The following is a 25,613-nucleotide window of genomic DNA, read 5'->3' as shown; positions in this document are numbered from 1 at the left end:
CACTACAGTTTCTAAATAATATTCCAAAGATTGATGGTTTTCTTTCTAGTACATGATCTATTTATGTATATAAAAAACATTTCAACTTTTTTGTTTTGATATAGCGTTTGTGAAATACTTTATTTTTCTCTCCTCTTAAGCTAGAATATTGATCTTCAATAAATATCATTAGTGATTTAGACTATGGCATACCATTTAGAATTTAAAAGTTATGAGTTTATTTATATTTTTCTCTTATTTTGATTAGGTATACTATTGATCATATCATGGCTTCAAAGACTCACATAAAGGTGTTTGACTATGGATCATTTGAGAAGAAGCTTTTGGGATATGTTAGAGTGCTTGGTGACTCTACCTATAGCATGATACGTAAGGAGATTATGCAAGATGGAATCATTAATGTTCCTTTTCACTTTGTTATCAAAGATGACAATGATGATGAAGGTTGCATACTAAATACAATACAACAAGAACGTTGGAATGTTGAAGAGGATAGGTGTGTTGGTATAAAGAGGTGTCTAAGTACAATTGTCGATGAGATCACACCATCAAAACGTGTTTGCAGAACATCAGATAATATTCATAAAGAAGTTGATATTGTAAATGTTGATGAAAGACGTGAGCATGTTTCTTGTAGTCATGGTTTAAACATGCACAAAAGTAAACTTTTAGCAACGTCTATTCTTGAAGATTGGGATAGTCATTGTGAAAAAGTTTGCAAAAAATTGAGGCAGCGTAAGACACCTAGAGATGATAAATTTGAGCTCCTCACAGAGGATCTTAATGGAAAGCCTAAAGTTCGAATTTGGTGTGTTGAATGTGGAATGCCATATGGATCAGGGTCCATTGAAGGCAAGCAATTAGCTTACACTTGCTTGTCTAATTTTCTAAGAACCCATATTCTAGAAAGCCAGAAACATCAAAAAAGATATGCTGCCAATCGAGGATTTATCACTGAAGAAGCATGTCTTCGAAAATATAGCATGAAGGACGCTCAGGACGATGTTGATGATGCAACAATAATTCTTGATGCTATTGAGGAAATGCACACTTTCAATCATTCTCATGAAGGTAATCTCCACTAGAAGCATGTAGAGATGACAAAAATCTTTCTTCTGTTAAAATTTTCATAAATAGGGTCAAAAAAATATTCTTATGAAATTTTTCATTATCGAGTATGTTGCAGGAGCAAAGTTTGAGATAGTTGAAGCAACTTTGAATGACTACAAGGATAAAAATGCTGTAAGAGTGGCATGTGGATATGATGGAAAATGGTTGTTTTTGTGCCCTCGAGGTTCAGATCTACAAACAATTTTATCAGAACATATCAAAGGAAAAGCTCACATCACTTCTTCCAGCAAGAAATCAATGGAGCCATGTCCAGTATTATCAAGGGTTGTTGGGCGACCTAGGAAGCATTTTGACAAAGATCCACGACAAACATCGTTGGGAAGGTTCCTTGTACAAACAAAGGAGTTTAAAGTGTTGCAACCAAAATGTGGTGAGACAGAATCTCTTTCTGATTCCTTGACTGAGTCATTCTTATCTTCATCATCAAATATAAATTTGTTATGTTGGGGATTATGGCAAGCTAATGTTCATGTCAATGGTTGTGAAATTAATATTAAGTCATTTTTGATGGATCAAAAGATGGGGCATGAATGGTTTTGTGAACCATATACAAAGGCCACTTTACATGATGGGAATATGGAATACAAGATAGATGGATGCTTTAGGCACATAAATTGTCTTCGTATATCAATCATTGGAGTTCCATTTCAAGGTTTCTCATGTGAACACTGTAAGAAAATTTCAGGTTGTTCTGATTTTCGTATGAGATTATATAGGGAGAATCTTGCCGTTCAGAAGAGAGGAACCAGGAAAAGAGGCAAAGGAAGGCGGGTAGACTACCTGACAATTGAAGAGCTAAAAAATGCCACTTTTGAGTGTAGGAAAAGTTTGAATGAAGAAAAAAGAAGGCTGTGGTGGGCAACATCAAAAATTGTAATGCTGTCAGTCAGAGTCAAAACTTTGAAAGAATCAAGTTTTGAATGTATAAATAGGAAAGATGTTCGACGCTTTTGTAACAACATAATTGAAGCTCATAGACAAGGAAAGTTTGGTGGAAAATCAGCCTTGTAGGAGTTTTTTCAAGAAGTGGCACAGAACATGTTAAGCAAGGACACAGGTTTAGTGATTCTACAAAAATCAGATATGAAGTTATTAAGCTATGGGGAGGTCCAAGACTACATGAGTTCTTGAGTATAAACCTTGGAGGTCCATCTTTGTCTAGCACCAGAAGGCAAGGAAGAGAAGAAATTGAATTTATTTGTGGTGAGCACGAATACATATTCGATGCTGTTGGGAAGATCTATATGGATGCAAAAAAAAGATATGGAGTCATTTCTATAGTTCCAGTTATCATAGTGGAAGATGAGACAACCATTAAGCGTCGAATAAGGTAATTTTGGCTCTCTATGCATTCTACTTTTATCTATATCATCAAGATATTTATAATTGCTATGTTTGGAAATCTCTCAAAAAGATGAGGAAGTTATTAAACTCTATAATCGTGTTGTGTAGATGGAATGCAAAAGATGACAGTCTTATTGGGTTTTGTGGAAAGAAAGGAGAATATCATCAATGCTCATCAAATGACTCCATTGTTGTTGGTGAAGGCTCACAAGGATACTCGAATATTATAGATGCTTTTCAAAATCATATCATAGGTCATTATGCTAGACTTTTGATTGTTAATCCTCTTCATGATCTTCTTCCACGTTTGGCTTTGATTGTGCATTGCACATGCAATCGTTTTGATAGTGATTTTGTAAGGAACCAATGGAATCTTTTGGAGACCATGTGGAATGCAAACCTGAAAGATAAAGTTGGACCCATAATTGGACATGCTTCAGATGGAGATAGTAGAAGACGAAAGTTGATGCTTGAAGACTATTTGGAGAAAAGCAAACAACCTTTTGCTATCAATTGGTGTGAATGGAATATGAGAGCAAAAATTGTAGGAGGAAATGTGTATGGCCTTCATGATCAAGACTTTGTACACTATGGAAAGAAACTTACAAGCCCACTTGATAGTCCTACTCGACAACTAGCAATTGGATGTGTTTGGATCACACTAAATCATGTATCTATTGTTTACAATTCTTTTTCAATTGAGGAGCACAAGCTACGAGATGGAGATATTCAAAGGAATGATCGACAAAATTGGGGAGCAACTCAAAGGATTGCAAGTAGACACGTACAGAAATGTTTGAGAAAACTTCAAAAAAAAGAAAGAAGTATGAAGGGGACTGAGGCCTATTTGATGATTGTTGCTAATTATATTGATATTTTCTTGTCACCATATTTGATCTTGAAGGAGCGTGTGGTGCTTGCAGCCAAGGTAGTCTTCTTTTTCAAAATTTGGCGACTATGGATTCATCACCATCCAACCTACACCTTGAAGAAAAATTTCATCAGTAAGGAGGCTTATACGGAATGCATACTTTCTTGTCATTTTGTTGTATTGCTCATAAAGATGTTTCGAGATTTTTATCCTAATCTGAAGTGTCCACTACATCTTACCGGTTCTGATGCTGCTGAAATCTATTTTAGTAAAGTTGGAGGCATGATTGGGCAAGAAAGAGCATTTGATCTTGGAGATCTTCTACATAGCATTGGTAGCTTGAATAAAATTGCCATGCATGAGTGTGCTCAAACTGGTCTTACTTTCTCTAGGGCTCATAAAAAGCAAGAGCATATATGGAAACATTTGAATAAACAAGAAGGGATGATTGAAGAAAATCTAGGTGACTATGAGAGTGTTTCTTCTGATGAAAAGATGATTGATGCATTGAAGGAGGGCTTACAACAAGCTCACATACTATGCGAGTCTTTGGATTTGAAACCTAGCAAGGCTGAAGACTTGAAATGGTGGTTTCAACCTTGGCTGGATGCAGGGTCTACATGGTGTAAGCTAGATGCTGAAATGGGAGAAGCTGATGAGAATGATGACTTTGTGGAGCCATGTGGTGAAGAAGAATCTATGGACGAGAATAGCAATGAAAGTGAAGAGGTTATTGCACTTAGTGAGATTAGACATGAAATTGATGACATTTTGAAGGAAACAAGAAACATGCCCCCTAAGAAAAACATTAGCCCCATTGTAGAGGTGGACGGAAAGTTTATTTTCAAGTCAACATTGGTGAGCCAACTCAATGGATGTCCAACCTTGTCAAAAGGTAGACTCACAAGGGTAAAGCAAGGTGTTTACTTCAACCATGAAGCAAAAGCACAATCATCAAATGGAAATTTATTTGGCATAGGTTGTGACTGTGCTGTATACTTTCATGATGACACAAAAGGACAAGGAAATCAACACATGAAAAGAAATGGCAAAGCTACAAACACGAGGAAGATGGATGCAACTCATGGTACATGGTACTTAGGAAGAGTTCAAAAGATGAGGAAGAAAGTCGGAGGGAGGTACGTGGATTATAAGCATGGCTTTGCTTTAGCAGATAGGCCCCAAGGTTTGGAAGTTCAGCTTGGATGGTATCAAAGGGCAAAAGGAGCACAAATGTTTACTTATGATTTGACAGACTTAAACATGGTGGACATTGAAACAATTATTGCATTAGCAAATTTGACATATATTGTAAGAACAGACAAGTACCAGCTAGATGAGAATGACTACAAAGTTTTTAATGACTTTTTGAAAAGTGCTAGGTAAGTTTACTTTGCATTTTTCATGCAAGGTAAAACTTTCCATAATGTTTTATAATGAGCTACATCATCTAAGGATCATCCTTGGCTAATTTTGGTTTCAGATAATGATATGTCACATGTATCGCATAAGGAGTTGGGCTAGTTCTTGAGGCAAAATTCTACATTTTTTTGTAAGTCAAATACCTTAAGATAAACTTGAATACAAACTTTTCTTCAGATATAATTCTATATTTTTTGTAAGTCAAGTAATTTAGATAAACTTGAGTGCAAACGTTTTCTAGCTATATCTAACATTAATCATGCAAAATTCTTGATTCTTATTGGTGAATAAACAGGGCAATACTAGATGGAGGGTCGAATTTGGAAGCCAAGTGGCCTGTTTTAGGGCCCTCCCTTGGCTATAATCTTTACACTATAAACAAGACAATTCCACATCCTCCGTGTTATCCAGCTGAGGTCATTCAAGGATCCATCAATGAGGAGGAGAAGTCTGTGTAACAACCTTTAGTCTAGCTATCTCTAGCTGATTTTTTGCCACGTCTAAGTCTAAGGTTTTGATTAAACTCTTGATGACAAGTCTTGGTTGTAACTTGTATCTATTTTTAGATATCAATATGCTTGTACTTTGGATTCAACTCTACCTTTTCATTTGGTACTTTTGATGAAATTTAGCTATAGCTTGCACTACATCAACAAAATGCTACTACATGCAAAACTCCCATTAGATTAACACAAGGTTAAAGTTTAAGCCATCTTCTTATAAGTTTGTGCCATTTTATTCATAGTTCAATTCAAGTAACTTCATGCAAATCTCTAGTAGGTAGTGACAATTTCGGAGCATGCAAGAGAAACAAAATTGGATAAGGTGGAGTAAATACATGAGAATTTGAGAATTGAAAAGATCAAAAGTTGAAAATACGTTCTATTAGGTACTAGTATGGATGTAAAGCATGCATCTAGGCGACATACAATTAAAATGGTTTTATTCAATTATACAATAGATTAACACAAGGTTAAAGTTTAAGCCATCTTCTTATAAGTTTGTGCCATTTTATTAATTGTTCAATTCAAGTTACTTCATGCAAATCTCTAGTAGGTGGTGACAGTTTGGGAGCATGTAAGGGAAACAAAATTGGATAAGGTCAAGTAAATACATGAGAATTTGAGAATTGAAAAGATCAAAAGTTGAAAATACGTTCTATTAGGTACTAGTATGGATGTAAAGCATGCATCTCAGCGACATACAATTTAAATGGTTTTATTCAATTATACAATACAATTTCTAAGAAGTAGCATTTGTTTCAACTTACACTGAAATGTACAAAAGGAGGGCAAAAAATATAGGCTTCTTAAATTTTGAATTTATTGAAGGGATATAATTATTGATCCAAAAATTCATAGTAGGGGTATATAAATAGATAAAATGTGGTTACAGAGGGGTTTTTTAAATACCTTTCGAACGCACGTTCTATAGCTGGCTTATGTAAGGTGGACCCCCCGAGCAGCCACCACAGATGTTTTTTCTTCAATTGCTTGCAGGTGGAAGTTCGCCCATAAGTCTAGAGGAGTTTCCAGCTCAGAGGGTTTGGGCAATGGTCGTTTGTAGGTGGAGAACCAAGCTCTCAAAGATTTTGGGAAGAAAGAGGAAAATGGAGAAGAAGAAGATGAAGAAGAAGATGATGATGTGGCAGAAATGGGCTCAAGGGGGATCAAATGGCTCTGATACCATGTTGGAGAGCTGAAAGGAAAGAGTAGAGTGGACACAAACTCATAATACTTGCTTTACTTGCTTGTAGAATGAAGAAGAGTGAGGTCCTTAAGTAGGCACCTCATACATGCTCACTGACATCACTGATGACCTCAGAGCTCCACAATCATCTCCTCAATCTGCTCCTAGATTCTCTCAATCATCCTATGTGGCTTTCCACCACCTAACTATGCTTGTGGGCACCTAACTGTGCCTCTAGCACTCACACATAGAAACCAAGGTGTGCCTGAGGCATACACCTTGAGATATCCCAACACTTACATTGCTTAAAGACTTTCACACAAGCAGACAGGGAGAAGGGTGGAGAGGGAGCACAAGTGTTGGAAGAGGGACTAGGTAGGGGGGGTGAGGAGTGGGGAATAGAGAGGAGGAAAGCGAGGTCATGGAATATAAGGTGGGAGGAGAGATTTTTGGTTTTCCTGCAAGAGATGTGAAAGACAGCATCATGCGAGGTTTAGGGTTTAAGCCCCCAGCGTCGCTATATAACGACACAGTTGGTCAGTCACTATATAGCAACCTTTATATCCAAAAAGCATCGCTATATAGTGACGGTTCAGGGCAAAGCATCGCTATATAGCGACGGTTAAGGGCACTTATTGTTGGAAGAGAGAAAAGGAGCTCATGGGTGGCTATTTTTTGGATCTTAATAGATTTCCTTGCAGCTCATGTTGTGATTTTGGAAGTGTGCAGATGGAAGGAATGAGTGGAAGCTCGTTAGATGATGCGCCAACACCCGGGAGTGCAGAGTGGCTTATGGAGAGGTTGTATTGTCATTGTACTCATTGCAAGCGAGAAGTACGACATCAACGTCATATTGTCATGTGCCACTTGCAGATGTATGGGGAGGAGCCCAAACCAATACCCAGCATTGGTGTTGCACGTGGTGATGGATCATCGGTAAGTCGATGCTATTTGAGTTTGTGATTAATATTGGGATACCATTATGACATGAAACCTTGAGACAAGGTCTTATATTTACACAAAATCTTGAGACAGGATGAGGAGGGTGGAGGGTGCGCATATACCTTCACACTTTGAGTAAGACTATAGTCTCCCGGATGTGCTAGATGATGACGAGGGTATGGTGGACATGATGGATTCTATTTTCAGGGGCACTACATCACATGCACACACAATGTCAGAGTCTAAGGTCAATATGCGAGAGTTGCAATCAACACAGTTGTACGAGGGTGTGAGGATGTCTAAACTACAAGCTTGTCTCTCAATCTTAAATCTACAAGAAAAGTATGGGTGGTTGGATACAAGTGTCTCGGCCTTAATGAGGTTAGCCCCTGCATTAATTTGACTCATTATTTGGATATTGCTTGTTTTGAGAATCATCATGTATGTTTGAGAATCATCATTATTCGAAGCCTATGTATATTTGAATTGTGACTCTCTTTTATCATTCTCTCTTTTATCCTCTCTTTTTGTCTCTTTTCTCCTCTCTTTTTCTCTCTTATCTCCTCTCTATTTCTCTCTTTTTTCTCCTCTCTTTTCCTCTATTTTCCTCTCTTTTCTCCTCTCTTTCCTTCTCTTTTTTTCTCTTTTATCCCCACTTTTTCTCTTTTCACTTTCTCTCTTTTTCTCTCTTATCTCCTCTTTTTTTCTGTCTTTTTTCTCCTCTCTTTTCTCCTTTTTCTTCTCTCTTTTTCTCTCTTTTTTCTCCTCTCTTTTCCTCTCTTTTCTTCTCTCTTTCCTTCTCTCTTTTTCTCCACGTGAAGCTTCAATAGCCTACCATTGAGCAAACAGATACAAACTTCTGTCACTCTAATTCAAAGAATGCAGGAGTCTCTAAATGTTTGCTCAATGTCAGGCTGTAGGATTCTAAGCTTGCTCAATGTCTTACAGGTATTCTAAGCTATAGGATTAGTGATATGACTTCTTTGTTGCTTTGAAAGAGGGGAAAAGAGAGGTGAGAATCATCATGTATGTTTGAGAATCATCATTATTCAAAGCCTATGTATGTTTGAATTGTGATAGGTTGCTCCAAAAGATGTTTCCTGCACTAAATACCATGCCTGCATCAAGAGATGAAGCGAAGAAGATGCTAACAATAGTGGGTATGAATTATGATACCATCCATGCTTGCTGTAATGACTGTATTCTCTTTCATCGCATGAGCATGGAGATTTGGCTAGTTGTCCAAAGTGTGGGGAACAACGATATAGAGATGACTTGCAGGGTGAGCAGATACCAGTAAAGGTCTTGAGACACTTTTCCATCATTGCAAGAATACATCACATGTTTCGATGCAAATCCATAGCGAAGTTGATGACTTGGGGAACAACGATATAGAGATGACTTGCAGAGATGACTTGCAGGGCGAGCAGATATCGGTAAAGGTCTTGAGACACTTTCCCATCATTGCAAGAATACATCACATGTTTCGATGCAAATCCATAGCGGAGTTGATGACTTGGCATGCATCTCATCGGTCCACTGATGACACATTGAGGATTCCCACAGATTGTGTAGCTTGGAAGCACATAGACAATCAATGGCCGAACTTTGTGATGAGGGAGCCACACAACTTACATCTTGGGCTTGCCATGGATGGCATGAATCCTTTCGGGTTACGCTCAACATCTTGGTCGACATGGCCCATAGTCTTGGTGAGTTACAATATCCCACCATGGCTAACAATAAACAAGGGACACCTCATGCTTGCACTACTTAATATGCCAAGGAAGTACAAGGCTAAAAATATGGACGTGTACATGGCACCTTTGATAGAGGAGTTACAGATCTTATGGAGAGGAGTGCGGGTCTTTGATATTTCCAGAGCCCCTAGACATACCAATGATATTTTGGTCAGGGGTATCTTGATGTGGACCATGCATGACTACCCAAGATATGGAGAGTGCGTAGGTACGTGGTTGTGTCTTTACATGTATAATATAGGATTATTCTTTTATGATTCTCCTTCACATGCATCTTATACTAACACATACATGCACACGTGCAAGACTTGTTACAAGTGGATACCATGCTTGTCCTATTTGTGGAGTAGTTTTGAAATCGCTTGCATGATACTCCAAACATATGAGGAAAAATGTTTATGAAGGTCATGCTCGTCGATACCTTCCACTGAACATCTCGCATGTGGAGGTCAACTTGATCCACCACCACCATATTTAAAGGCAAGTGATTGGATTCAGCCTTGGAACACAAATGGAGATGACCCTCCTCATGGTATGAAGAGGCTATCGATCTTTCACGAGCTTCCTTATTGGGATCAGTTACGAATCAATCATCTCTTGGATCCCATGCATATGATTAAGAATGTGGGAGCTACTATTTGGGCACACTTGGTTGGTTCCAAAGACTTGAGAGGAGTGCGAGAAGACTTGCATGCTATAAATAAGATGTCTCGTTTGTGGCCCCAAGTGCGTGCTTCGAGAAAATTTATCCTCCTAAAAGCAACATGGATCCTCTCCACGAGTGAGGAGGTAGCAGGGTCAAGGCAAACATTGCCTCTTTTCAAACACCCACAGGGCACATGCATTTCTTGAAAGGAGCATTGTCAAAGGACAATTAGCTTAGTGGGCTCAAGTCCCATGATTGGCACAAGGTCTTACAAGTATTCTAAGCTGTAGGATTAGTGTACTGATAATCGTGATGCGTTAGTGTAATTATGACTATGTTATATTATTGACATGACTTCTTTGTTGCTTTTATAGTTCATCCTCCCAATTATAATAAAAGGGTGCTTACAAGAAGATGTTAGAAATGCTATATTCAAGATCAATGGTATTGTGAGGTATGCTTACTATCAAATCGCATTGATTGCATTTTCTTCAATTTAATCTAAATAATGTGTAGATTGATTATGAATATATCATACATGGGCATGTGAAATAGGCGGATATCTCAAAAAGAGATCTCCATATCGAGCATCGAGAAGGCTAGGGTGAAATCCATCAAAGCTGTATGCTTGCTTGAGAAGCACTTTTCCTCGAGCATTATGACGACTCAAGTGCACTTCCTTGTGCACATAGTTGATGAGGTGCCATTGCAGGTACCGTTCATAGTCGGTGGATGTTTTTTCTCGAACGATTTATGAAAACTTTGAAGGGATTTGTAAGACAAAGAGCAAGACCAGAAGCAAGCATGGCAGAGGGATGGCTTGTGCAAGAGTCATTAGTATAGGAGTTTCTTGCATCCACGGATCCCAATATGCTACAAGGATGATGATCGCATTGTTGGTGAGGTTCCCCAAGAAAAAGGGATTGAAAGAATAATGAGCGAAGAGCAAATGGAGAAATTCAATAAGTTTTGTATCCTCAATAGCAAGGAGATGCAGAAGTGGATTGAGAGATATGAAGCAGCCAAAGTAGAAAGAATAAATGCAAGGACGAGATTCAGAGTAATGTACAGGCAATCGCAACCATATCCATAGGATCTCGCCCTTCTCCCCACACATGTCACTTGATTGGCTACAGCTGGCTCTACGTAAAGCCGAATGCAATGGAGAGACAATAAACGAGCGCGAGTGAGAGTTATCATCTGGATGTATGATGCATGTAAGTTTCTTACCTCTTGATGTAATTAAGTGATTATTTGTGGCAATATACGCTATAAAATAGATGTATCTTCATTGTTTTAATGATGCTCTTTTGCAGTATAAAAAGTACAGTGCATTATGGTCATATGGATGACACTTTCGTGTGGAACGCATCGATTCACAGAGAGTCACGTATGATTGTGGAGTCATTGCTAACTTCACACAAGATAGCCCAGCAAGTGCATCGGATACCAATCTTCTCTCGTCACGGTTGGATTATAATTGTGGAACCATATACACCCCAGGGTCTAACATTCCTTGTGCATTTTCTTATCTCATTTTTATTTGAAATTTGAAAGAATAATCCATATTAATTGAACTTCAAATAAACTAGATGAATTAAGAAAACATGTTTTCATAATGAACATCTTCCATTGTAAATCAACCTTAGTTGATTTATGGTTATATTATGTGAAAAGGTTCCAAGAAGAGTCCAAAGTGTGGGTGTTCAAAAAGAGTCTTGGGCAACCTGGAATGGGCATACTCTATTACACAACAAGTGTCCATCATGGGTTTTAAAAAATTGAGCATCTACCATAGGCACCTTCTTTAAACACAGCCAATAAGGATTTTGTAATTGAAAGAAATCACCAATGATTTGCTAGATCTTGAAAACACACGTGGTTGGCTCCCACATTATAGATTCTAACTACATGTCTAAAGTTTAAACCGACCCAGATTTGATTTCAAAACTTAAAATGTATGTTAGAAACTCCTAGACATCGCATCTTTTAAATCCAAATTTACCCTAGGTAGATTGCAAATCTCTAAGAACATGTTATTATCACTATTACAGCACAACCATGTCCATTGCAAATTAACCTTGGGTCAAGTTTAAGACTCTAACAATTCCTTCTCCCATTGGCTTCACTTACTCTCCCACATATCCTATTACATATTTGAAGTTTAAATCGACCCAAGTTCATTTTCAAACACCAAAATAGATGTTTTCATTAACACCATTTCTTCATATAGATGCTTAGACATCAAGTCTTTTAGTTTTAAATCGACCCTAGGTCAATTTTAAATTTTGAAAAACATATTATCATCACCATTATGTCTCAACCACATCCCATACAATACAAGCATGTCCATTGAAAATCGAGCTTGGGTCAATTTCAAAACTCTAAACAAATTCACATCACTAGTAGCTTCACTTACTCTCCCACATCATATCTTATTATGTATTCGAAGTTGAAATCGACACAAGGTCATTTCAAAACCCAAAATAGATGTTTTCAATACCAATTGCTCAATCTCGAATGGGTGTACTCCATAACACAACAAGTGTCCATCATGGGTTTTAAAACATTGAGTGTCCACCATAAGCACCTCCTTTACACACTGCCAATAAAGATTTTGTAATGTAATTGAAAGAAACCGCCAATGATTTGCAAGATCTTGAAAACACAAATGATTGGCTCCCACATTATATCTAACTACATGTTGACACTTTAAATAGACCGAAGTTTGATTTAAAAACTTAAATAGACCCAAGTCCGAGTAAAAAACTTAAAATGTATGTTAGACACTCCTAAACATCACATCTTTTAAATGCTAATCGACCTTATGTCAAATTTGAATAGACTCTTAGACATCAAGTCTTTCAATTGTAAATCGACTTTAGGTCTATTTTAAAACTTGAAATATATATTATAGTCACCATTATGGCTAAAACACATCCATACAGTACAAGCATGTCTATTATAAATCGACGTTCGGTTGATTTCAAAACTCAAAACACATTTACATCATTAGTAGCTTTGCTTACTCTCCCATGTCATATCTTACTACATATTTGAAGTTGAAATCGACCCAAGCTCAATTTCAAAACCCAAAATAGATGTTTTCAATACCTATTGTTCATAGATACTCCTAGATATCAGATCCTTTAATTGCAATCCAACCTTAGGCTGAACCTTAGGCTGATTTCAAATCTCAAAAAACACATGATCATCATCATCATGGCTCAAACACATTTCCATGCAATGTAAGCATGTCCATTGTAAATTGGTCTTGGGTCAATTTAAAAACTCTATAAACATTCCAAAATCCAAAATACATGTCTTCATCAACCCAGACACTCTTTGACATCACATATTTCAATTGCAAATCGACCTTACACCAACTGCAGGGCTAATAATGGCACATTATCAGCACTAGTATGTCTTAAAGACATGTGCCACAACAATCTATTGGGTGGGGCCATGGCTGCCACCATAGCAATTGCACCACCATTGTCTCTAGCAACTCAGTTTGATAAGGCATGCTGACCTTTGTGACCTAAGTAGTGACCTGTTGACATATCCAATGTACTGCTAGTGCAAATCATTTGTTATTACTACCATGCACTCTGAGTCTTTGACACTGGAAGTTTGAATGTGAATTATGAATAAACAAGCAAGCCAAGAAGGAGAAAAATAGAGCTCAATATGAGGCATGTTGGACCGCAGCACCTCAGATCAATGTGAATTATGGAGAAAGAACCAAGATATGAAGGAACAACACTTACTGATTGAGATATAGGGACGGTGAGGCTATGGTCGACATCCACTAGGAGAGCTATTTGACTTGGTAAGAAATGGAGTTTGAGGTAGGAGAAAGATATGGCACACGTCACATGTTGGAAGTGGGAGGGGGCACAAGGGTGGGGGTGAGATGTGGCACACACGACATCTTATATGGGAGGCATGAGGAGGGGTTTTGCTTGTGGGTTTGGGGGGACAGATGTAGGGGTTCTTGGGGGAAGGGGGCGAGATGTGGCTCATGCCACATCTTTAGCGAGGTGGGAAGGGGGTGAGATGTGGATCATGCCACATCTTTAGGGAGGTGGGAAAGATGTGGTACATGCAACATCTTAGGGGGAAGAAAATGTGTCACATTCCACATGTTGGGGTTGGCAGGGGGGGTAAGATGTGGCACATGCCACATCTTGGGGAATAGGATGATAGGAGGGAAATAGAGAATGAGGATAGGGTGGAGACTTTATATTGGGGATGTATGGGACCCCACACATCTCCACTATAACGTCCCATCCTTCTACCCCAAAGATGTGGCATGTGCCATAGCTTGCGCACCTCCCCAGCCTCTTGCCTCCCATGCCTCCTTCTCAATTCCTCCCCTTGCCAAGATGTGGTGTGCCCCACATCGTGACCCCACCCATAGGCAAACCTTCTCCTCCAAACTTAATTGCCATATTTCAATACTAAAAATGTGTATATATACACCACCTTTTCTAGAAAATTTCCATCATGTACTATATCTCACGGTTATAATTAGCCAATTGCAATGCTCCTTTCATACGTTGCACAATGTGCCTTGTGTCTTCCTATGCATAGTAGTGTGGAGTAGCCTATGCAGTATCGAGGTAGTATCTCAAATTCACCCCATTTTGGCATAAACTAGGTGAACATGGAGTAAGGTGACCATGTTGGGGAAAAATTCTGAAAGAAGAAAAAATGTCCAAAATTTTTAGTACTTTGTTAATTGCTTCCAAAGGCTCTCATTGAGAGGATTGAGGCTTTCATTCTTTATTGGCTAGAGCTACATATCCACCACTGTATGGGTGGCATCCTTAGCATTGAAGGGAGCAATTGTTTTTCCCATGATTGGTTGCTAGGAAGTGACTATAGCATAGCTTGTAGAAGACCAATACATTACCAACAATGAAGCCTTAAAATAATTTCTCTCTCATGTAGGGAGCATGGTGAACAACTTCTTGCAATGTTCTTGTGGATGTGGGCAGCTCTTCTCTCATCACCTACCTTAAGGAAGCTCATAGGAGTGTTTATTTAGCATGTTTCTACTATTAGTATCATTGCCCAACAGTTTGCTATATTTTTCAAATTCCCTCCTCTATTTTCTTTTGAACTTGGACTTGTACACACTATTTTCCATCATATTCTATCCCTTAAAAGTCTTTGACAAGTACGAGTCATGAGTTGCTATGTAGTACATTAGCTCAATCACATGAGACCTCGAAGAGGTAGAAAGTCCTTTTTTTCTTTTGCTACCCATAGTCAAGTTGTTACTTTCTTGAGACTATGTATTGCATATCTTGGGATGCATTGGCCAAGGAGATATCTACCATTGAGAATTTCAATAGTGATTGGTTTCATGCATGGAAAACTCAAGTGAAGTATCTCTTCATGTTAAAGGGATTATGGCTATACGTGAATGGGAATAAGACACCCAACTTGGCAAAGCTAGATGAAGTTGAGAATGATGAATGACCTCAACCCATCATTATGTTTCATCTCAATAAATGCTTGTCCATCGTGTTGATTGTCTCTCAATGAAAGAGCACAATTGGAACCAAATTGAGAAATTGTAAGGGGTGAAAGTTAAAAACTCAAAAATTGCATTGAAATATGAGTTTTTTTTGGTTTGCTCAAGGAGACCTTGGTTTATCTATTTCTCACATGAAGGGTTTTATCTCCCAATTAGCATTAGCAAAGATAAAATTGAGGAGAATGACACTATTGCAGTGCTTCTTAAATTTGTGGTCAAACTATATTCTACATTAAAGTCTTAGTCTAGAAGAATGTTCCCAGTCCTATGCTCAAGGAAGTCATAAATTGAGGACAATGACACTATTGCAGTGCTTCTTAAACTTTTGGTCAAACTATATTTCTACATTAAAGTCTTAGCCTAGAAGAATGTTCCCAATCCTTTGCTCAAGGGAGTCATATCATCCTTCTTGACGAGGAGAGAAAATAAGGTCCATTGAAGCAATGGAGCAACAGGATTTTTCACTTCCAGTCATGGACATCAATAGGATGTTCAACAACAAGGCTATGAAATTGGAATAGGTTCCATCCCTATTTAATGAAGTGATGTGCAATCCTCAAAGTTATTAAATGTAAAGAGTATAATTTTTAAAAGTAGTATTTTGGAAGAGTGCACGGACCCTCTGTGCCTAGCGATTGCATCTCGTGGGAGAAGGCCATGTAGAAGGCAACAAAAACTCAGAAAGCCATGAAGAAGATGAAGAAAAGCCCATGGAGATGGGAAGCAAGGTACATAACCATCATCAAAGCACAAGGTTGAGACGAGGTTGAGACTTCATCTCCATGGACACTTAGTTGACTAATGAGTTTACTCAAAAGTTTCAAATAAAGTTTTATTCACATAGAGAACAATGTCTATAATAGTTCAATCCCATCATGAAGGCACGACGTTGAACCTTCAATTTGATGTGCTGAATCGAGTTGAAGTCTCAACCCCATGCTTTCATGGAAGAGTGCATGGACCCTACGTGCCTAGTGATTGCATCACATGGGAGAAGGACAGGTAGAAGGCAAGGATAAGGCCATGAAGAAGATGAAGAGAAGTCGATGGAGATGGGAATCAAGGTCCATAGCCATCATCAAAGCATGAGGTTGAGCTTCATCTCCACTTAGTTGAAAAATAAAGTTTATTTACATCGAGAACAAGGTTTGTAATAGTTCAATCCCATCATGAAGGCATGACATTGAAGCTTCAACTTGGTGTGTTGCATGGAGTCGAAGTCTCAACCCCGTGCTTTCATGATGGTTGAACTTTTCAAAACCTTATTCTTGGTGTGAATAAACTTTTACTAGAAACTTTCGAGTAAAATTATCCTTCAACTCGATGTATTGCATTGAGTTGAAGGATTAGTTTACCCAAAAGTTTCAAGTAAAGATGATCCCTTTGTAAATATTATCATCTCCAAAGTATCAAATGGGCCGAAATAAGTAAGTGGTAATCCAAAAGGACCTTCTTTATTCCATATTGTGTCAAAGTAGCTTCTCAAATGGATGGGTGCCATTATCCGTTGTTCAATAACTGCATAGTCCAAGTAGGAGCTCCTCCTTCAAGTATATTAAAATAGCCTCATAGGATGATATAATTCATTGGAGACTTGAAGATGTTGCTTTTAGTCAATCCATGAGAGGTTTCTCCAAAATGGCAATGAAGTTTTGATACAGAGTTAAAGTCACACACAACGACATGAAATCTATTAGCATATCATATCTTCCATGTGTTTATAGATAGGAGAAAGGTAGTCATGACTCCATTGATAATTAACTATAGTAGTAAATATAAGCTATCTTGTAGGAGTGCAGCAGGCCTTTGGACTATTTGGCAATTGTGAGGTAGTTGGGTTTCTTTAAATTTCTACTATAGATAGGAGCAAGCAGTTGTGATGGCTAATTATTATATTCACGATGGCTCTAAACTAGTCGACTCATTTCAGGCAACATAGTGTTGGAAAACTTGTGGCAACATGGTTATAGCTATGAGATGCATTACAAACTACCACTATAACACAACTATGATTATTTAACCTTGGACAATATCTTTATACATGCCCAACTTCATTACATTGGTAATCGCCTCCTCATTTCTTGAGTTATCGACTCGGACTCGAACTGGGATTGCAACTCTGATGTGAACATGCTCTATCTATTCAAAGCTCCTTTAAACTTCTATACCATTATTGATCCATTCCCAAATTTACCACTTGTTACTTTAGCATGTTCGTATTCAAACTACTCTCTCCTTTAGCTATTAGAATTGGCTTTTAATGGATAACTCTAACTTTTCATAAGTTCTATAGAACACATCATCATCCTTATCATCCTTGTCCCTAGACATAGGAGTCTCTACAACAACCATTTCACCTAGCTAATGGTAATAGTAGAACATAACTTGATTGTTCACACCAAGAGCAAGGTCTTTGAAAACTTTTCAAGAATAAGTTAAGTGTTTTTAAAAATTTCCTCATGCCAAGAACAACTTGAAGGTCACTTGGTCTTCAAAAGAATTTTAAGAACAAGATTGGGATGCAAGAAAAGTATACATGTTTTCAAGAAATTTTCAACAACAAGACCAAGTATCCAAATGAGACTTGAACACAATGTTGGAAATTAAATCCAATGCTCAAGGGGGTTGTTAGACATCAACTTGAACCATCAACTCAATGTCTAACCTTGAGCTCAAGGTTCAAGACCTGGGGCGCCAACTCAATATGTAGTATGTTACTACCCTCGTCCAAAATCCAAGGTATGGGGGGACAAGGTCTAGATATAATATGCATGGATTTCTTTTAAAATTTTAAAATATGCAAGGGAAAAATATGAGCTTTGAACCTTGAGCTCAATGTTAGACATCGAGCACAAGGTTCAAGCTAATGTCTAACACCTTCAACTCATCTTCACTTTCAAGAAGAGAAGATTAACCTTAATATTTAGCTTTCGTGTTTATGTTGAAGATATTGTGTTCATAAAATTATGTCATTTTTTAGAGTATTGAAATGTCTTTGCAATTCAAAGACCTTGGGTTTTTTGTTTATTTTAGAAAATTCTTTACTTATGCGTAAATCATTTTCCAAATTTCATTCAACAAAGTGTGTATTGTTGGAACTTAGGGGAATCTTCTAAAGATTCCAAATATTTTACCTAAGCAGGTAGATTTCCAAACAATCTGCAACTATTTTTAAACAAAGAGGAAGAAGGCATTCATTGAAACACAGTATTAGATAAAGTGGGACAAAAGTTGCATTTTGGGAATTTGGAAATTGGGTAGATTTCATTAAAATTGGGAAAGGCTTCATTAAATTTGGGAAAATTTCCATTGATTGTGGGAATTTTACCAATATTGAATAAGCTAATATTTGGAATTCCAATGATTATGAAAAACTTCATTGGTTGTGAAACAGTTCATTGCGTATAAAAACCGAAACAAAGCATTTGTGGCAGAGTTTGAAAATCATGTATTTGGTGGTGTTAATAAACACCATCTAGGGACAACATGTATATTTTACTTGAGGTGTTAATAAACACCAGTTGGTGGTGTTAACAAACACCATGCATAGTGAGTTCCACTAGAAACAAAGTAGTTGTTGGTGAAGGTCAACTTCTGAAAATTGTCCTATTAATAATATGCAAATACCCATTGACAAGATAACAACAATTGAGAAACATCACATGAGAACACACCTTACAATGGAAGTTTGGGAGATTAAGAGGGAGAAAATCGACACCATTTTCTATGCTTTGATACCAAGCAAGCTCTCTAGTGCTTTGATACATACGCCCTGGGAAATCTTGATCTTCTTGGGTCTATTTATGGATTTTGATGTCCATGACCAGACAATTACATCAATACACTCCCATACCTGTGGATCCAACCTATTCTCTGCCCAATACTTGTTCCAGCGATTCCTTGTGCCAACCCTCCATTTGTCCTCCTAGAGGTTTGAACATATTATAAAATTGGAAAGAGACCAAGGGAGTATCATAGACTTGAGATATGGGGCTTGATTTATGTGGAAAATTGAGGCAAAGGGTTGTCGCACACAATTGAGAGTGCGTAACTGCCTAGCCCACATGGGAGACTTTTCCACACACACCATGCATGTGGGAGGATACATTAATGGGGAGAGACCCCCTCTTTTGGCTATAAAAGGAGGGGGCTATTCCTTGATGAGACACACTCATTCTTGTAAAGCCACCTAGCTAGTATTTTGATATTTCCCTCTCATCCCTTCTTTCAAATAAAGTATGGTTCTCTTCCCTTGATGTCCCTATCTCTACATTCCTCCTCCTATCATGTACATGCTTCTCTTCCCCCTCTCCTTTTCCCCTTGTGTCATAGTCTCCCTCTTCCTTCCCTCCACTTCTAATTCCTTTTCCCCTCCTATGACAATGGTTCGCCCTTACGATCTCCTTTTCTCTATGGCCCTCGAGCGTCGCCATGCTTAGCCTCTAGCCTCTGGTCTCGATTTCTTTTCCGACTAACAGCGGTAAGATTCTTCTTGAGACAATACTATTCTTTCGGGAGATTTTAATATGGTCGAAGGCAGAAGGGATAGATGGAACACAATAGGTAATGTCATAAGGCGGAGTGAGTTCACCACTTGAATAGCCTCAAGGATCAAGATGTCTTGATTGATACCTAAGAGGACACGTCTTCACCTAGACAAAATTCAGATAGGCCATTTCCACAAAAAAGCTCAGTTGGATAGAGCTTAGTTCTCTAGAAGGAATTTGGCTGACACCACTACTTTAACGTCCCTCTTGTTCTCTGATCATAAGCCAATTTTAATATCCCTTGAGAAGGGTGTAGGGAGGATTCTTAGATCCTAGTTTAATGACAGTGATTTTAATAGGTTACATTAAAAAAAAGTGCATAGGTAGGATAGGTTAAATATATTAAACTTGTTAAATTTGTTTTTTAAAGAAATGCAAAAGGTTAAACTAATGAAGGTAAAAAATTGAAAAACCCTAGTACCTTCTCTTTCATTTCGCTCATTGCCCTATGTTGATCGCCTCGTATGCCATGCTGTGGATCTCCTCATGCACGTAGATTCCTCAAGCGTAGCTTTTCCTCACAAACTCCTCATGCATAGCTTTTCCTCAAGGCTCTCACAGAGTTTGTTGAGCAGAGACTTAGGGAGTGGTTGGTGCTTCGTTCGTAGTCGCCTCATTCTTGCAAGATTGGATATTCTGGTTGCCTTCCCTCACTGCGGCACTTCATTCGTAGTCGACAACGAGTCTGAGTTGGAGTGAATAGAAAGTGAATGAGGGAAAGGCATCAATTGAAATGAGAGAAAAGGTCTTGATTTGTCATAAATGTAATTTGAAAGTTAAAAGTGATAGTTTGAAACTACTAAATAATTCAAAATTTGAAATATAGCTCTTCCCGCCATTGTTCCCTTTTGAATTTTGGATATATAGAGTGGCACTTATGCCATTCTCTCCAATATTAAATTTAAATTCAAATTAATATTGATATTTTAAATTTCAATTTTTATTTCAAATTGAAATTACTCTTTTGAAATTGTATTTCAAAACCTAAATTATAGTTTTCAAATTTTGATTTCAAGTTAAACTTCAATCTCAATTTTGATTTTCATGATTGAATGGCAAATTTAGAGCTTGAAATTCTAATTTTAAATGGAGAATGGCACTAGTTCCATTCTCCAAGACCTCATCAGAAGTCCTTGAGAGTGGCACTAGTGCCAATATCCCTTAAGATAAATAAAATTTTGAAATATAGCTCTTCCCGCCATTGTTCCCTTTTGAATTTTGGATATATAGAGTGGCACTTATGCCATTCTCTCTAATATTAAATTTAAATTCAAATTCATATTGATATTTTTAATTTCAAATTGAAATTACTCTATTTGAAATTGTATCTCAAATCCGAAATTCTAGTTTTCAAATTTTGATTTCAAGTTAAACTTCAATCTCAATTTTGATTTTCATGATTGAATGGCAAATTTAGAGATTGAAATTCTAATTTTAAATGGAGAATGGCACTGGTGCCATTCTCCAAGACCTCATAAGAAGTCCTTGAGAGTGGCACTAGTGCCAATATCCCTTGAGATAAATTGAAAGACTTGCAACACTAGTCAAGATTTATGTGTAAGATTGGGTACCAAAATAAAAAATATCAATGATACACTACCAAAAAAATCAATGGAATGCCAATCTACATGTTGAGTTTGTGCAGATTTCCACTGGGATCTACATAATGGAACTTAGATCCCCAAACTCACATGTGTATTGGAACCTGGCACCATTCTCCTATGATCATTGGAATACCCCTCTTATAACATTAGGGTAAACAACTATACCAAGAGAGAATGGTAGTGGTGCCAATCTCTTATTGGGCCCTAGAAAATGGCACTGAGAAGCCTAAACTCACATGCCATTCTTCTATGTTCCACCGGTGGAGAATGGTAGTGGTGCCATTCTCTAAAACATGCACAAGGAATCCTAAACTCACATGTGCATTGGCACTTTTGCCATTATCCTACTGTAGCCAATAAAATTAGTGGAATGTCAATCCATAGGTTTAGTTTGTCTAGATTACCACTAGTGGAGAATGGCAGTGATGCCAATCTTATGTAGGCACCTACATAATGACACTAAGATCAACAAACTCACATGTGGATTGGAATCGGACACCATTCTCCTATGATCACTGGAATACCCCACCTAGAATAGTAGGGTAAACATTTGTACAAGTGGAGAATGGCAGGGTGCCAATCTATTATTAGGCCCTAGAAAATGGCATTGAGAAGCCTAAACTCACATGTGCATGCTTCTCAATGCCATTTTCTAGGGCCTAATAAGAGATTGGCACCACTGGAGAATGGATTTGTGTCAATATTTGTGGAGAATGCCACCAGTGGAGAATGGCAGTGGTGCCAATCTCATACCAAGAGCTTAAAAATGGCACAAGGAATCCTAAACTCACATGTGCATTGGCACTTTTGCCATTATACTACTGCAGCCAATAAAATTTGTGGAATGTCAATCTACGAGTTTAGTTTATCTAGACTGCCATTAGTGGAGAATTGAAGTGATGCCAATCTCATGCAGGCAACTACATAATGACACTGAGATCCTCAAACTCACATGTGGATTGGAATCGGGCACCATTCTCCTATGATCCTTGGAATACCCCTCCTAGAATATTAAGGTATAAATTTGTACAAGCGGAGAATGGCAGTGGTGCCAATCTCTTATTAGGCCCTAGAAAATGGCACTGTGAAGCCTAAACTCACATGTGCAGCCAATAAAATTAGTGGAATGTCAATCTATAGGTTTAGTTTGTCTAGATTACCACTAGTGGAGAAGCCTAAACTCACATATGCATTCTTCTATGTAGTGATCATCGTCTCCACTGACGGAATTGTGTCAATCTCTATGGAGAATGGCAGTGGTGCCAATCTCATACCATGACCTGAAAACATGCACAAGGAATCCTAAACTCACATGTGCATGGGCACTACCACTAGTGGAGAATGGCAGTGATGCCAATCTCATGCTGGCAACTACATAATGACACTGAGATCATCAAACTCACATGTGCATTGAAACTTTTGCCATTATCCTACTGCAGCCAATAAAATTAGTGGAATGTCAATCTACAGGTTTAGTTTATCTAGATTACCACTAGTAGAGAATGGCAGTGATGCCAATCTCATGTTGGCAACCACATAATGACACTGAGATCATCAAACTCACATGTGGAATGGAATCGGACACCAATCTCCTATGATCACTGGAATACCCTTCCTAGAATAGTACGGTAAACATTTGTACAAGTGCAAAATGGCAGTGGTGCCAATCTCTTATTAGGCCTTAGAAAATGTCATTGAGAAGCCTAAACTCACATGTGCATTCTTCCATGTAGTGATCACAGTCTCCGCTATGTAGAGATCATATGGAATTGTGTCAATCTCTGTGGAGAATGGCAGTGGTGCTAATCTCACATGTGGAATACCCCTATGATCCTTGGAATACCCCTCCTAGAATATTAGGGTAAACATTTGTACAAGTGGAGAATGGCAATGGTTCCAATCTCTTATTAGGCCCTAGAAAATTGCACTGTGAAGCCTAAACTCACATGTGCATCCAATAAAACTAGTGGAATGTCAATCTATAGGTTTAGTTTGTCTAGACTACCAATAGTGGAGAATGGCAGTGATGCCAAACTCATGCTGGCACTTACATAATGACACTGAGATCATCAAACTCACATGTGGATTTGAATCGGACACCACTCCCCCACGATCACTGGAATACCCCTCCTAGAATAGTAGGGTAAACATTTGTACAAGTGGAGAATGGCAGTGGTGCCAATCTCTTATTAGGCCCTAAGAAATGGCATTGAGAAGCCTAAACTCACATGTGCAGAGATCATATGGATTTGTGTCAATCTTTGTGGAGAATGCCACTAGTGGAGAATGGCAGTGGTGCCAATCTCATACCATGACCTGAAAACATGCACAAGGAATCCTAAACTCACATGTGCATTCTTCGATGTAGTGATCACTATCTCCGGTGTGTAGAGATCATATGGAATTGTGTCAATCTCTATGGAGAATGCCACCAGTGGAGAATGGCAGTGGTGCCAATCTCATAGCATGACCTGAAAACATGCACAAGGAATCCTAAACTCACATGTGCATTCTTCTATGTAGTGATCACTGTCTCCGCTGTGTAGAGATCATATGGAATTGTGTCAATCTCTATGTAGAATGCCACCAATGGAGAATGGTAGTGGTGCCAATCTCATACCATGACCTGAAAACATGCACAAGGAATCCTAAACTCACATGTGCATTCTTCTATGTAGTGATCACTGTCTCCGCTGTGTAGAGATCATATGGAATTGTGTCAATCTCTGAGATCATCAAACTCACATGTGGAATGGAATAGGACACCACTCTCCTATGATCACTGGAACCCCTCCTAGAATAGTAGGGTAAACATTTGTACAAGTGGAGAATGGCAGTGGTGCCAATCTCTTATTAGGCCCTAAGAAATGGCATTGAGAAGCCTAAACTCACATGTGCAGAGATCATATGGATTTGTGTCAATCTCTGTGGAGGAGAATGGCAGTGGTGCCAATCTCATACCATGACCTAAGAACATGTACAAGAAATCCTAAACTCAAATGTGCATTCTTCTATGTAGTGATCACTGTCTCCGCTATATAGAGATCATATGGAATTGTGTCAATCTCTATGGAGAATGCCACCAGTGGAGAATGGCAGTGGTGCCAATCTCATACCATGACCTGAAAACATGCACAAGGAATCCTAAACTCACATGTGCATTTGCACTTTTGCCATTATCCTACTGTAGCCAATAAAATTAGTGGAATGTCAATGTATAGGTTTAGTTTGTCTAGATTACCACTAGCAGAGAATGGCAGTGATGCCAATCTCATGCTGGCAACTACATAATGACACTGAGATCATCAAACTCACATGTGGAATGGAATCAAACACCAGTCTCCTATGATCACTGGAATACCCCTCCTAGAATAGTAAAGGTAAACATTTGTACAAGTGGAGAATGGCAATGGTGCCAATCTCTTGTTAGGCCTAAGAAATGGCTTTGACAAGCCTAAACTGACATGTGCATTCTTCTATGTAGTGATCACTGTCTCCGTTGTGTAGAGATCATATGGATTTGTGTCGATCTCTATGGAGAATGCCACCAGTGGAGAATGGCAGTGGTGCCAATCTCATACCATGACCTGAAAACATGCACAAGGAATCCTTAACTCACATGTGCACTGGCACTTTTGCCATTATCCTACTGCAGCCAATAAAATTAGTGGAATGTCAATTTATAGGTTTAGTTTGTCTAGATTACCACTAGTGGAGAATGGCAGTGATGCCAAACTCATGCTTGCCCTAAGAAATGGCATTGAGAATCCTAAACTCACATGTGCATTCTTCTATGTAGTGATCACTGTCTCCGCTGTGTGTAGATATCATATGGAATTGTGTCAATCTCTTATTAGGCCCTGGAATGTCAATCTATAGGTTTAGTTTGTCTAGACTACCACTAGTGGGGAATGGTAGTGATGCCAATCTCATGCTGGCAACTATATAATGACATTGAGATCATCAATCTCACATTTGGACTGGAATCGGACACCACTCTCCTATGATCACTATAGAATACCCCTCCTAGAATAGTAGGGTAAACATTTGTACAAGTGGAGAATGGTAGTGGTGCCAATCTCTTATTTGGCCCTAATAAATGGCATTGA

At 38.3% G+C, this 25,613-nt stretch overlaps 1 protein-coding gene across 1 annotated transcript in view; it reads left to right on the top strand.

Moving 5' to 3' along the window:
• The first annotated feature begins 650 nt into the window (after positions 1–650).
• LOC147904685 (uncharacterized) overlaps positions 651–25,613 on the top strand; it is a 58,876-nt gene continuing 33,913 nt past the window's right edge. Inside the window, exons 1-2 of the mRNA XM_087392062.1 lie at positions 651–1,004; positions 1,192–1,501. Coding sequence (XP_087248188.1) covers positions 651–1,004; positions 1,192–1,501 — 664 coding nt within the window. The remainder of the gene's footprint in view (positions 1,005–1,191; positions 1,502–25,613) is intronic.

Source organism: Dipteris shenzhenensis, chromosome 2, assembly GCF_047967505.1.
Source record: "Dipteris shenzhenensis isolate YYH24624 ecotype China chromosome 2, Dip_SZ_1.0, whole genome shotgun sequence".
Taxonomy (NCBI): domain Eukaryota; kingdom Viridiplantae; phylum Streptophyta; class Polypodiopsida; order Gleicheniales; family Dipteridaceae; genus Dipteris; species Dipteris shenzhenensis.
The sequence above is the reverse complement of the archived record's forward strand: the minus strand, read 5'-3'. Positions and strand labels throughout refer to the sequence as shown.